Genomic DNA, 12898 nt, shown 5'->3' with positions numbered 1-12898 from the left:
GGAGTGCTGGGGGCTGCGGGTGCCCGAGGAGCAGTCCTGCACTCAGCCTGGGGGGCCAGAGCCAGCATCCGAATGAGGGGATGCCTCCATCCCCTCCCGTAAGGTTGAAGGCTTGGAGGGTGGATGGGAAGGTGCTCCTGGTGGTGGAAGCAGCATGTCCAGAGGTCCAGCGGTACGATGGAACTTGTGGGTGTTTGGGTACTGTGTGGACTTCTGCTTGGTTGGGTCTCTTGCTGAAAGGAGGATGCATGAGGCTGGTGACACTTTAGGAAAGCCATTGCCAGAGTCCAGGCAGGTTGAGAGGAAGGCTGGCCTGAACAGTGACCCTGTGTGTAGCAGAGCATCAAAAACCAGGAAGAGAAATCGGACAAGTTCATGGGCAAAGCACACATCGTGTGTGCTGCAGTAGAAGAAGTTGTGGTCCTGCACCCGGAGGAGCTTTACACAGCTGAGAAGCGGCAGGGCCAACAAAGGACACTAGTGTAACATGCTGTACCAACGGATTTCTTATTGTCCGACGTTTAGGTGGTTCCAGCCAATAATAAGGATAGCAGCCTTGTGTTAATAAATAAAATTAACTTATTTAATCCTCACGGCAACCCAACTTTGAGGCGGAACTGTGAGTCTCCCCCCATTTTATAGATGAGGACACCGAGGTTCAGGGTGGTGTAGTGTCGCCTGAGTTGACAGGGCTGGACTGGGAGCCCTTCCACCAGGTGAGCCCTTCACATCAGAGCCTGCATCAGCATCACCTGGAGGGCTTGTTAAAACACAGATCATTGCTGGGTCCCACCCCCAGAGCTTCTGAGTCAGTCAGTTTGGGTGGGGCCTAAGCCTTTCTGTTTTTAACAAACTGCCAGGCACCGTGGATGCTGGTGATGGGGCCAGGTTTCAGAACCCCTGGTCTGAGCTACAGTGCTGCTTACGCGTCCCTTACTGCTGGAGTAACTGGCAGAAAACTGAACTAAAAGTAGAATCAAAACCAGAAAAGGTGGGTGAGGACCCAGAGAGTTTCTGACAGAAAGGCCAGAATGCTGAGGGCCCAGACAAAGGTCCTCAGAGTGCCTTGTGGTCACGGGTGACCAGTTCTCAGAGAACCAGTGCCTGGGGGGCTGTGTACCAAATTAGTTTAAACCTCATAGTTTCAGGCCAAATTACCTGCACCAGGTAGAGATGCCAAAGAATGCAGCTCTCTGCATGAACCTCCCTGCTCCTCTTCCTCCGCCTTCAGCCAGGGCCTGTCTGAATTATTCTTGTTTCTTTTTTTTTTTTTTTTTTCCCCCGGTACACGGGCCTCTCACTGTTGTGGCCTCTCCCGTTGCAGAGCACAGGCTCCGGACGCGCAGGCTCAGCGGCCATGGCTCATGGGCCCAGCCGCTCCGCGGCATGTGGGATCTTCCTGGACCGGGGCACGAACCCGTGTCCCCTGCATCAGCAGGCGGACTCTCAACCACTGCGCCACCAGGGAAGCCCTGAATTATTCTTGTTTCTAACCAAATGGGGGATCAGTTAACAATCCTCCTTCCTCCTGGGACAGGAGTTACTCCATTTCAGTCTCAGAGGCCGGGAAGCCCCCAGCCAGCAGCCCTGTCTTTTCCACCTCGAGAAGTTCTGCTTGGTTTTGGTTGAATGGAACGCTGCCTGGATCCTTGTCCAGCGGCCTCCTTTTTTTTTTTTTTCCTTCTTTCTTATTTTATTAATTTATTTTTGGCTGCATTGAGTCTTCATTGCTGTGCATGGGCTCTCTCTAGTTGCGGCGAGCTGAGGCTACTCTTCGTAGCGGGCTTCTGATTGCAGTGGCTTCGCCTGTTGTGGAGCACGGGCTCTAAGGCGCGCGGGCTTCAGTAGTTGCGGCACGTGGGCTCAGTAGTTGTGGCTCGAGGGCTCTAGAGCACAGGCTCAGCAGTTGTGACGTGTGGGCTTAGTTGCTCCACAGCATGTGGGATCTTCTTAGACCCGGGCTCGAACCCGTGTCCCCTGCATTGGCAGGTGGATTCTTAACCCCTGTGCCACCAGGGAAGTCCCTTTCCTTCTTTCTTTAATTATCAGTTCTTGACTACTTCGGAACTCTAATTGTCTGTTATCACATGAGGCCTCTCATGTCAGATAGGGACTTCCAGAAACCAGCTCCCAAACTGATGTAATTTTTTATCTGTGCTGGTGACAGGAGCCGGTGTCTGCCCAATGTGACTTCTGATTATCTGAACATCTGGATCTGGGTCCAGAGGAGGGAGGAGCGGTGGGGAGCCGAGCTTAAGGAGGCTCCTGGATTGTGCACAGTAGAAGCTGAAGTGTTCACGTTGCTGATCCAGCCTTACTGCATCTGGAGGGTGCATTTTCTCGCAGGGGCTGGGATTTTTACTAGCCAGAGTGAGGATTAGTCTCTCCCCGCTGGGCCGTCATTTCTTATGGTCTTAGGGGTAGGACTCCATTTGGGTACAATTGGGTACAAAGGGAATGAATTCACCTTCAGTTATGTAGCTGACAGGTTGCTTTGTTCTTTTCCTTCAGTTTTATTGAGAAATAATCGACATACATCACTGATTAAGTTTAAGGTATAACAGCATTGATGGTTTCATTTACATATATTGTGAAACGATTACCACAGTTGGTTTAGTTAATAACATCTGTTTTCTCGAATAAAAGGGAAAGAAAAAAGCAGTTTTTTTTTTTTTTTTTTTTTTGGTTGTGCTGCGTGGCTTTTGAGATCTCAGTTCCCCGACCAGGGATTGAACCCTGGCCCTCAGCAGTGAAAGTGTGGAGTCCTAACCACTGGACCTCCAGGGAATGCCCAAAAGAGCAGTTTTTAACTTTATAAATGTTGAGATGAAGATTGAATAACTCCACCTCTCCTTCCTCATCCTCTCCCCCCAATTTTATCATACTTTAAATTACATCAGTAATTAGTGTTTGCATCATTATAACAATTGTAAATATTGTTCACTGCAGACCTGTTTGAATTCTGTGTTTACATGTCCCTTTTTTTTTTTTTAATCGAAGTATAATTGGCCTACAATGCTGTAGGCATAGTGATCCGCCATTTCTATACATTTACAAAGTGATCATGATAAGTCTAGGTTGCTTTGTTCTTGACCCACAGCTGGGCTTGCCTGATTTTGAAACAATGCCAGGATTTGTGAGGCCCCTGTGTGTATAAGCCTGACACCCTGACAGTTTGCACCGGGCCTCTGTGCAGGTTAGAAAAAGGCATCTGGCCCGCTCTGGGTGGATGAGTTTGAGAAAGGCCCTGCGTCCTTTCAGCCAGTGCAGTCCTGCCGCCCCCAGGCCCAGGACCAGCTGCACTTCAGCCCCCACTCGCCCCCTTGGCTGGGCTTCTTTGTGCAGGGCTGACTCTGTGTTGATGCCAAGACTGAAAGAAGGCTGGATTTGGAGGCAGAAGGCCCGCGTTTGAGTTCTAGTTCCTCCCCTTAAGAATCGCCATCTTTGGTGTCGTGAGGTCTGATGTAAGCAGGGGGCAGCCAACTTTTTCTGTAAAGAGGCAGATAGTAGATATTTTAGTCTTCGTAGAGCACATGGTCTCGGTCGCAAGTACTCAGCTCTGCCACTGTAGCTCAAAAGCAGATGTGGACAGTACGGAAATGAATGGGCATCGCCGTGTCCAAATAAAACTATTTTGCAAGTGGCCGGACTGTGGGCCTGACTTTGCCAGCCCTGATGTGAAGCGTCTGGTACAGTTCTTGGTGTGTCACGGTCTGCAGGGAATGGCGGACTTGTTACTGTGTTTACCGTTAGTATTCATGTTAATACTGCTGATGTCATTGCTTGAGCTTTTACTCTGCACCAGGAACTGTGGCCTAAGTACTTCACAGGTTTTATCTCATTTAATCTCATCATCACCAAGTAACTTGGCCCAGGCCCCTCAGTTAGTAAGTGGCAGGGCTGGGATTCAAACCTCCCTCTAACCACCTTGCTTCATGTTGCTTCACCCATGGACGCCCCCCAGCCTGGCTCCCACCCCCGCCGGGACCCTGTTTTGTTGTTGTTGTCACAGCTCTCACCGTGTATAGTTGTATATTTATTTGCATCTTGGTTTGCTTACTGTCCCTCTCTTCTGAGGCGAGAGGCAGTACGGGGCTGGGACCTCACTGTCTCTCCTGCATAGCTCAGTCTTGGATGTATTTAGCCACCTCCTGGCATATAAGCAGATCCTCCCTCATTATTTGCTTAAGAAATAAATGAGTCATTGCCAGCTGTATCCCGCCCCCATCCCCTTCTCTGCCAGCACCTTAGGGAACTGGGCTGTAGTTGAAGTGTATTTGCGATTCCGTGACAACCCACCCACTTCCGGAAGAAAAGCCAGCCTACAAAGCAAATACCACCACCTGCTCCAGGAATAATGCTGCGGCCTTAGGTTGGAAAAATGAGGTCCCATGGACCTCATTCCACTTGTCCCTCCTTGCAGTCCCATGAGGTAGGCTGAGCAGTGGGACTGACCGCTTCCAATTCCCAGATGCAAAAACTGAGACTTTGGGGTGAAGGGACTTGCCCAAAGTCATTCAGCTAGAAAATGGCATAGCTGGGATTTGAACCCAGGGCCATCTGGCTTTAGGTTTGTTTAGAATGTAGGTCTGTGTGCCAGCTGCATCTGATTAAAGACATACTGATGCCAGGGCCCCAGCCCCAGAGAGAGTGATCTAGTTGGTCTGGGCTGGGACTCTCAGCACCTGTGTTTACAAAGCTCCCCAGATGATTCCTGGGCTGGTAGGACCGGAACCTCCCCATGCCTCATGGCCCCCAGAGTGAAACCTGGTGGTTCTCAGCCCAGGCTTCTTATTTGACTCACTGGGGAAGATTTTCATGATGGAAACTTTCAAATGTGTACAAATGTGGACAGCATGGTATAATGAACGCCATGGACTATTTACCCTGCATCGCATGTAAACATTTCAATATGTATCTCTGAAAGATAAGGAATTAAAAAATTTTAATAACATTTTATTTTGAAATAACTTGACTCGCAAAAAGTTACAAAAATGGTAGAGTTCCTTCCCCAGCTTGACCATCTTCCTCAGGGGCGCCTTTCGTGACCTCTGTCAACTAGATCAGCCCAGTGAGATACCAGTGATCTCACTGGTAATATTGACTTGCCTTCGGGGTATGATCCTTGTCACAGTTGCGGTTTTGTACTTGTTCACGTGATCGTTTGATTAATGTCTCTCTCCGGACCCTGACTGTTTGGGGCTCACATTCTATCTCCGCTGCTTCTAGCTGTTGGCACCCCGGACAAGTCTTTTCATTTCTCTGCCCCTCCGTTTCTTTAACTACAAAATGAGGATGATGCTTTTACCTACTTCATAGTGTGGTTATGAAGATTAAATGAGTTAATTTGTGTAAAACATTTAAAACAGAGCTAGCTAGCAGAGAGTGTTAGCAGGTGGTGTTATTGCCCTGGTTTAGGGTTATGTCTGTTTGTCCAGATTTGTGTACAGGTGGCAGGCACATAGTAGGTGCTCAGAAAATATTTGTTGAATGAGTGAATGAATGAATGAAAGAAATAGGAATACTAGTAGTACCACACTTACGGTTCTGTGAGGATATGAGATCATGCTAGTACATCGTTGAGTGCCTGGCACATTGTAGATGCTCAATAAATATTTGTTGAATGGACAAATGCATGAACTAAAGCAGGGACAACAGTAGGGCCGTGTTTGTTGGGTTGCTGTGGGGATATAAGATAAGGCAGGTATGGGACGCATTGTACCGTTTTTACACATAGCAGACACTCAGGAAACAGTTACCGGGTAAAACTGGAGGAGCTGCCAGGTGTTTCTTTCCAGGCCACTGGTGCTCAGGAGGGAAGCCCTTTCAGGGTGAAAATCAGTGGCGTGAGAGTGGCCGCTGGTCCACTGGGAGGAATAGCAGTCAGCTGGCTGCTCCCTGCCTAGAGCTGGCGTAGATGAGAAGTTTAACCATTCATTCATTCATTCCCCACCCTGTGCTTTCTTTCCACTAGAATCCTTGCCCAGAATCCAGCGCCTCCTTCCTTTCCAGGATCACCTTCTGGTGGATCACAGGGTAAGTCCTGGTCCCCAAACCTCGGGCGGCTGCTGGGCCATGAGTGTGCCACTAGGGCCCCTGCTCTTCCTCCCTTGCCCTTTCCGATGGGGCTGTGTCCTGAGTGTGCCTCCCCTCGGCCGGGGTCTCAGAGACACTCACCCTGACCCCACGTTCATGTGATAAATGCATAAACCTAAACAGCTTGCACCTCTGTGGACGGCTTGGCCTGGGCAAGAAGCTGCACGCTCTTGGCTCAGCTTTGAATTTGGCTGTTTGTTTGCATTAGGTGTAATTATTGTTGTTGGCATTGTTTCCCCCCATGAGAAAAATAATGCCCGTGCACCGTAGGAAAAGTGGCTAAGAGTGTGGACCAATAGCAACAGAGCACCAGAGGCAGCCGCCGTCCACAGCTCAATACACCCCCTTCTCGCCCTCCTTTTATTTGCACATTTTTTTCTTTACATTGTCAGCATCCTACTGGGGATTATTAAAATCCTTCCCCCAACCCCCAAGCATTTTTCCTTGTCTTTATAAACTTTTTACAAACATTGTGGGGTTTTTTTTCCATTTAATATTTGTCTTACTTAACTATTTTTCAGTTGCTGTTAAAGAACAGCGCTAGGACAGTGTAATTTGAATATGGACTGTAGGTCACGCCAGCCAGGCTCGTATTTCTGATTTTGGTCATTGTACTCTGGTTATATCAGAGCACGTCCTTTCTCTTAGGGGGATGCACACTGATATTTAGGGGTAAAGATGTGTAGAGTCTGCAACCTACTATGAAATGGTTCAGAAAAAAGAAATACTTCATTTTTTTTTTTTTTTTTTTTGCGGTACGCGGGCCTCTCACTGCTGTGGCCTCTCCCGCTGCTGAGCACAGGCTCCGGACGCGCAGGCTTAGTGGCCATGGCTCACGGGCCTAGCCGCTCTGTGGCATGTGGGATCTTCCCGGACCGGGGCACAAACCCATGTCCCCTGCGTCGGCAGGCGGACTCTCAACCACTGCGCCACCAGGGAAGCCCTGAAATACTTCATTTTATTACGCTTCGCAGACACTGTTCTTTTACAAATTGAAGGTTGGTGGCAACCCTGCATCAAGCGAGTCTGTTGGCGTCATTTTGGGAACAGCATTCACTCACTTTGTGTCTCTGTGTCACATTTTGGTAATTCTCACAATCCTTCAAACTTTTTCATTATTATTATATTTATTATGGTGATCTGTGATCCATGACCTTTGATGTTATTACTAGGATTCGCTGAGGGTGCAGATGATGCTTAGCATTTTTTAGCAATAAAGTATTTTTAAGTTAAGCTCTGTTGTTTTTTTTAGACATAATGCTATTGCACATTTAATAGATTATAGGATAGTGTAAACATAACTTTAATATGGGAAACCAAAAAATTCCTGTGACCTGCTTTATTGCAATATTCACTTTATCACGGTGGTCTGGGACCGAACCCACAGCATCTCTGAGCTCTGCCTGTATGTGTTTGCATATGTATGTATCTAGAGACAGAGGCAGATACAGCACACTTAAAATGTTAACAGTCGTGAACTAGGTGAAGGGTAGACAGGAATTCTTTGTAAGATTCCTGTGATTTTTCTCTGAGTTTGAAATGTTTCAAAATAACAAGTTAAAATATTAGGTTTGCTTTTTATCATGAAAGTATTCAAACCGGAAAGACTAGTTTAATAAACCTCAATAAACTCATCACCTGATTTAACGATGGTTAATGCTTTGTCATATTCGCCTTAAAAAAATTTTTTTTAAGTAAATTAGAGCCATCCTGCTATTCCTCCTAAATATTCTGTATGTATCTCTAAAAATGAGGCTATTTTTCCTGGGTGACCTAACAGTAAAATTAGCAATAATGATTTAATGTGCCCACATGTCCATTATTCCTTATTGAGATATTCCTGAGTTGCGGCTGCCTTCGGTCGCATGGCCGTGGTGGCAGGGAGGGTCGTCGTCGTCCTCTTCCTTCTGACTCTCATCGCCTCGCGCCTTGTGTTTCGGCCACAGGATGATGGTCCAGGGCTACCGCCAACCCCTGGAGAGCACTGACCTCTGGTCCCTGAATAAGGAGGACACGTCAGAACAAGTTGTGCCCGTTTTGGTAAAGAACTGGAAGAAGGAATGTGCAAAGTCCAGAAAGTAAGTGCCAAGCATCCTGCCCCGGGGAAGCTGGGCACTCACTGGGGCGACCCCATAGCTCCATCCTTCCACCTCTTGCTAGCTTCATGGCCCTGGGAGGGCTGCTTCCCTCCTCCGAGCCATGGTTTGCTCATCTGCAGAATGGGGTAGAGTCTGACGTGTAGCTAAGACAATTTGGGTAGGAAAGAAGAGAGAAAGATGTCAAGTGGGAGAACCATTTTGTTTGCCGTGACCTTGGCGCGCGTGTACCTGGCTGTGTGACGCTGCCCTTCCTGCGTCAGTCTCATTTTCCCTGCTTCTCTCCGAGCATCTGGCATCCTGAACGTTCTTGCTGTTTTAAATGTTTTGGTTCAACACGCCACATCAACTACTTCTTGAGGTGTTCAGCCTAAGAACCCCCATTTGACAGTGATTTGGGCTGTACTGGATTTTTTTTTTCCAACAGCCTTTATTTTTTGGAGCAGTTTTAGGTTCACAGCAGTTCTGAGCAGAAGGTGCAGAGACAGGTGTACCTCTCCCCTGCTGTCAGCATCCCCCATCAGAGGGGCACATTAGTGACAACCCGTGAGCCCACATTGACACAGCATTGTCACCCCGAATCTGTGGTTTACATCAGGGTTCACTCTCGGTGTCCAGGATTTCAGACTCTCGCCGATGAGAGCTGCATGCCAACCCCGACCTCTGTCATCGGGTTATTTGGGGAATCAGGCCAGGGCCTCCCCAGCACATACCTTATTTCATCAAATCTAGGACGTCATCAGTTGTGCGATGCATCATTATTTTATGCACCAGTGAGAAAAAGAAATGGCTGCCGATTAAACCAGGACATGACGTTGACATAAGACGCATCCTGCGTCCAGAGGGGCCGGAAGAGGAATCACGAGGGATTTGGTGGCAGGGGACGGCGTCATTACTTCTGTTGTCGTTACGGGGTTGGGCCTGTTGTCCACCTCAGAGAGCTGGCTGACGAGAGCCCAGCCTGGTGTGTGGCCCCGCAGAGCAGCTGGCCTCCCAGGAGAGAGGCCCAGGCTCTAGGTCTGATTCCTCACCCACTGCAGCAGTTCCAGGTCTTCACTCAGGCCGAGGCTGTGGATGGGAATGTGGGCCATCTGTGCTGGCCACCAGGACATCAGCAGAGGACTTGAGAGGCTGTGCCGTGGCCCGTTCGAGGTGGCCACGGACGGAGGAGAAGTTGTCCCTTGGGAGGTGGATTGAGCTTGAGCCTCTGTGGTTGGGCGTTGTGAGGAGATGGCCGGTGCTCTGTGCACACACGGCTCTGGCAGGGTCCCATGTCTGTGACCCAGTTGGAGGTTCTCAGGCAGAAGTGGGGTCTCTGGTTTCCTCCGGCCTGGCCTGCAGCCTCCTTCCTGATGAGAAGGCTGCGTCCTCAGCTTGAGTTACCCGAGCCTCGCTGACTGCTTGGCTCCGTCTCCTTCCCACGTTGGGTGGCAGGGGATGCCCACCGTGCTGTCCCGTGGGGCTCACCCAGTGAGCCGGTTGCTGCAGATGTTGTAGGAGGGGCTGGCAGTGAGGCTTCGTGGGAAGAGGACTGGCTGTACAGCATGAAGCTTCATCATGGGCCTGGCCGTTCGTTGGTTCGTTCAGCAGATGCAGTTGATTACTGCTGATATGCTGAGTGCAGTTTAGGCCCTGGGGGTTCAGAGAGTGGAACAAGATAGACAGGCTCCTTGTTTGGTGCTACTTACATTCCGTGTGGGACACAGGGAGTTGGGAGTCAAACACACACTGTTGAGAAACTTTGAAGAGCCTTAGTGTGATGATGAGGTTAAATAGGGAAATGAGGGTGAGAGTGACTGTGGGAGGTGATGCAGGTTTGGTGGTCAGGGATGGCCTCTCTGAACAGAGATTCGTGTCAAAGGAGGGAGTAAGCCGCGTGCAAATGTGGGGAAAGGGCTTTCCGTTTCACGGGAACAGCTAGTGCAAAGGTCCTGAGGTAGAGGTGAGTGTGGCATTCTTATGGAGCAGCAAGGGGCCCCATATGGCTTGAGTGGAGTGAGAGGTGGGGAGAACAGGAGGAGATAAAGTAGGAGAAGTGTTTGCAGGGATCCCATAGGCTATGGTACTGGCTTAGGGGTTGATCCCAAATGCGGTGAGAAGACCGCTGGGTTTTACACAGGGCAACGGCATGCCTGGAGTTCTGTTTTATATCAACCAGTTAGGCTGTGCTGGGGAAGGTGGTTTGTGGGGCAAGAATAGGGGCAGATGGGTCAGTGGCTCTGTTCCCAGAGGCGTGAGCCACATCCGGCCCTGTGACCCCTGTGGGCATGGGTGGGGAGGGGAGAGTCCTGTGCTCTGGGCTGCTGGGTGCCCCAGGGCTCCCGGGGAGCAGGTGACTGCGGCCTGGGCAGGGCTGCCTTGGCTTCTTGGCCTTCGGTCTCAACCTCCCCCCCCACCCCGCCCCCAGTTCTTCTCCTCACCCCTGAGTGGCTCCTCTCAGGAGTCAGGTCTGAGCTGCTTCCCCTGCTCCCCTGACCTTTGGGTTTTAAAATCCAGTGCCTCACTGGTTTTCATTAGATGATTTTGAGTTTAACAAAATGGAGTAGAAATTTCTCGACTTATGGCCTCGCATAGGTTAAGGCCATTTAGGACTGTGGTTCCTGATGGAATGACTATAAAATGGTTTGGCGGCTCTGGAAAAGACCTGGGCAGTTTTTTTTAAAAGTTAAATAGTTATGATACCACCCAACCATTCTACTGCTAGGTGTACACCCAAGAGAACTGAAGACATATGTTCATAAACTTGTACAGGGATGTTCATAGCAGCTTTATGTGTGATGGCCAAGGCTGGAAGTAACCCAGACAACCATTAACAAGTGAATAGATGTGCAAATCACAGTGTATCCACGCAAGGGAACACTTCTGAGCAAAACAACAGAATGAACTATTGGTACACTCAGCCACATGAAAATCTTTAAATAATTACGCTGAGTGAACGAAGCCAGGCAACAGTACATACTAGGTGATTCCATTTATATACAGTTCCAGAAAATGAAAGCAAGTCTGTAGTGATGGAAATCAGATCAGTGGTTGCCTGAGGTAGGGGGAGGTAGTGAGATGGGAGGAGAAATTTCAGAGAGGAGAGCTCTTTGGGGGTGATGGGCCTGTTCATTATCTTGGTTTCCCTGATGGTCTGACAGGTGTGTAAATATGTCAGAACTCATCACATTGTACACTTCAAATGTGTGAACTTGATTTTACCTCAGTTATACTCCAATAAAGCAATATATAAAAAAGCAGTAGTGTTTAAAGGAAGGGCGACCATTTTACTTAATTGTGTCTATTTCATAAAGGAGTGCAAGCAGCAAATAACAAACAAAAACAAAGAAAACAAAATGCTCCAAAATACAGGTGTTAAGCTATGGTTCCCAGCCTTTCAGACCCATTACCCCCTTGAGTAATAAAGATATTGTTAACACCTCCTTAAATGTACTTTAATGAAATATATAAAAATAACCCACTCATGTATCTTACTTTAAAAATCAACAAAGTGTTCTTGCTCAACTTTAACAGAGAACTAAAAGGCAAGGGATTTGTAATAAAACGTCATCCATGTATGTCTGTGTGTAAACGCTCAGGCACATGCTAGAATAGAGAATGAAGAATCGCTGAGTGCTCGTAAGTGGAGCCTTCTCTGTGGCAGCAGCAAATCCTGACCAACCCAGTCTTGCGGTTGTGGAGATCAGAACCATCATCACCCTCACGGACAGGGTTTTGCAAAGTGGTGATTCATGCTTGCCAAATTTCTGAACAGAACTTAATTTGCACACTGACTGCATTTCTGAAAAAAATCGAGGTATATTTAAACTTGCAAAAAAAAAACAAAACACTCTGTGTATGGATTTATGCCAAAGCTGGAGTTAAGAGTGTAGATTTAGGTGATTTGGGGACTTCCAGTTGTTAGTTGTTAAGTTCAGTTGTTAAGACTCTGTGCTTCCACTGCAGGGGGCGCGAGTTCGATCCCTGGTGGGGGAACTAAGATCCCACAAGCTCTCGTCGGTGGTGGCAAAAACAAACAAATAAACAAACAAAACCCCCCATAGACTTAGGTGATTTTAGTAGGCTCTTCACCTACATGGATGCCTGGTAGGGTCTTGTTCCTTTGGGATGGTCCTGTACTCAAAGAGGGTCTGGTTTCTGGCCCAGTCATTGTGACATCAGAGGGTGAGAAACCCCCTTGACAGCCTGTTTTTTTTTTTTTTTTTGACAGCCTGTTTTTGAGAAACAAAAAGCACTCTACGACAACAACAAAAAGGGAAAGAATGATCTTGAGTCGTTTGTATTTGTGCCCAACACAGTCAAAATCCTGTCAGGGCTATACTTTCCTTGCGGGACTGGAGGGGTGGGAGCGGGGAGGTGACTGCCATGCCCATCTGTGGTTTCCAAAACTGTTATCCCGTATATTGTGAGCTCTGAGGAGAATGAAAATGTGCGTTAAGGGTGTAAAGTCCATTCTCTGCAATTGTAGGTCAAATCTGCCCTTCCGTATTATACGGGGTATCATGGATCAAAGACAGTGCTCAGAGTACATCCAGAAATTTTAGTTTTAATTGAGCTGTGATCTTTATAAGTTTGAGGTTTTTGCCTTTGCCTCAACATTAGAGATCTTATTTGTTTAACAAATGACAAACAAAGCCTGCAGTAGCTCCTCTTGGCCCTTTGGTTGGTTCACGCACCTCCCAGTCTGCTCTCTCAGCCCTGCTCTG

The 12898-nt window shown here is 48.3% G+C and overlaps 1 protein-coding gene across 2 annotated transcripts in view; it reads left to right on the top strand.

Annotated features, from left to right (window-relative positions):
• Positions 1-12898, top strand: part of ABCC1 (ATP binding cassette subfamily C member 1 (ABCC1 blood group)) — a 130503-nt gene that overhangs the window by 49760 nt on the left and 67845 nt on the right. For both annotated transcript variants that reach the window (XM_082669667.1, XM_082669666.1), the window contains exons 6-7: positions 5975-6036; positions 8043-8174. In XM_082669667.1, the coding sequence (XP_082525793.1) occupies positions 5975-6036; positions 8043-8174 (194 nt within the window). The remainder of the gene's footprint in view (positions 1-5974; positions 6037-8042; positions 8175-12898) is intronic.

The sequence above is a fragment of the Grampus griseus genome, assembly GCF_964374135.1.
Source record: "Grampus griseus genome assembly, chromosome: 14".
NCBI lineage: Eukaryota > Metazoa > Chordata > Mammalia > Artiodactyla > Delphinidae > Grampus > Grampus griseus.
Note: the sequence above shows the minus strand (reverse complement) of the source record. Positions and strands in the feature narration are given on the sequence as shown.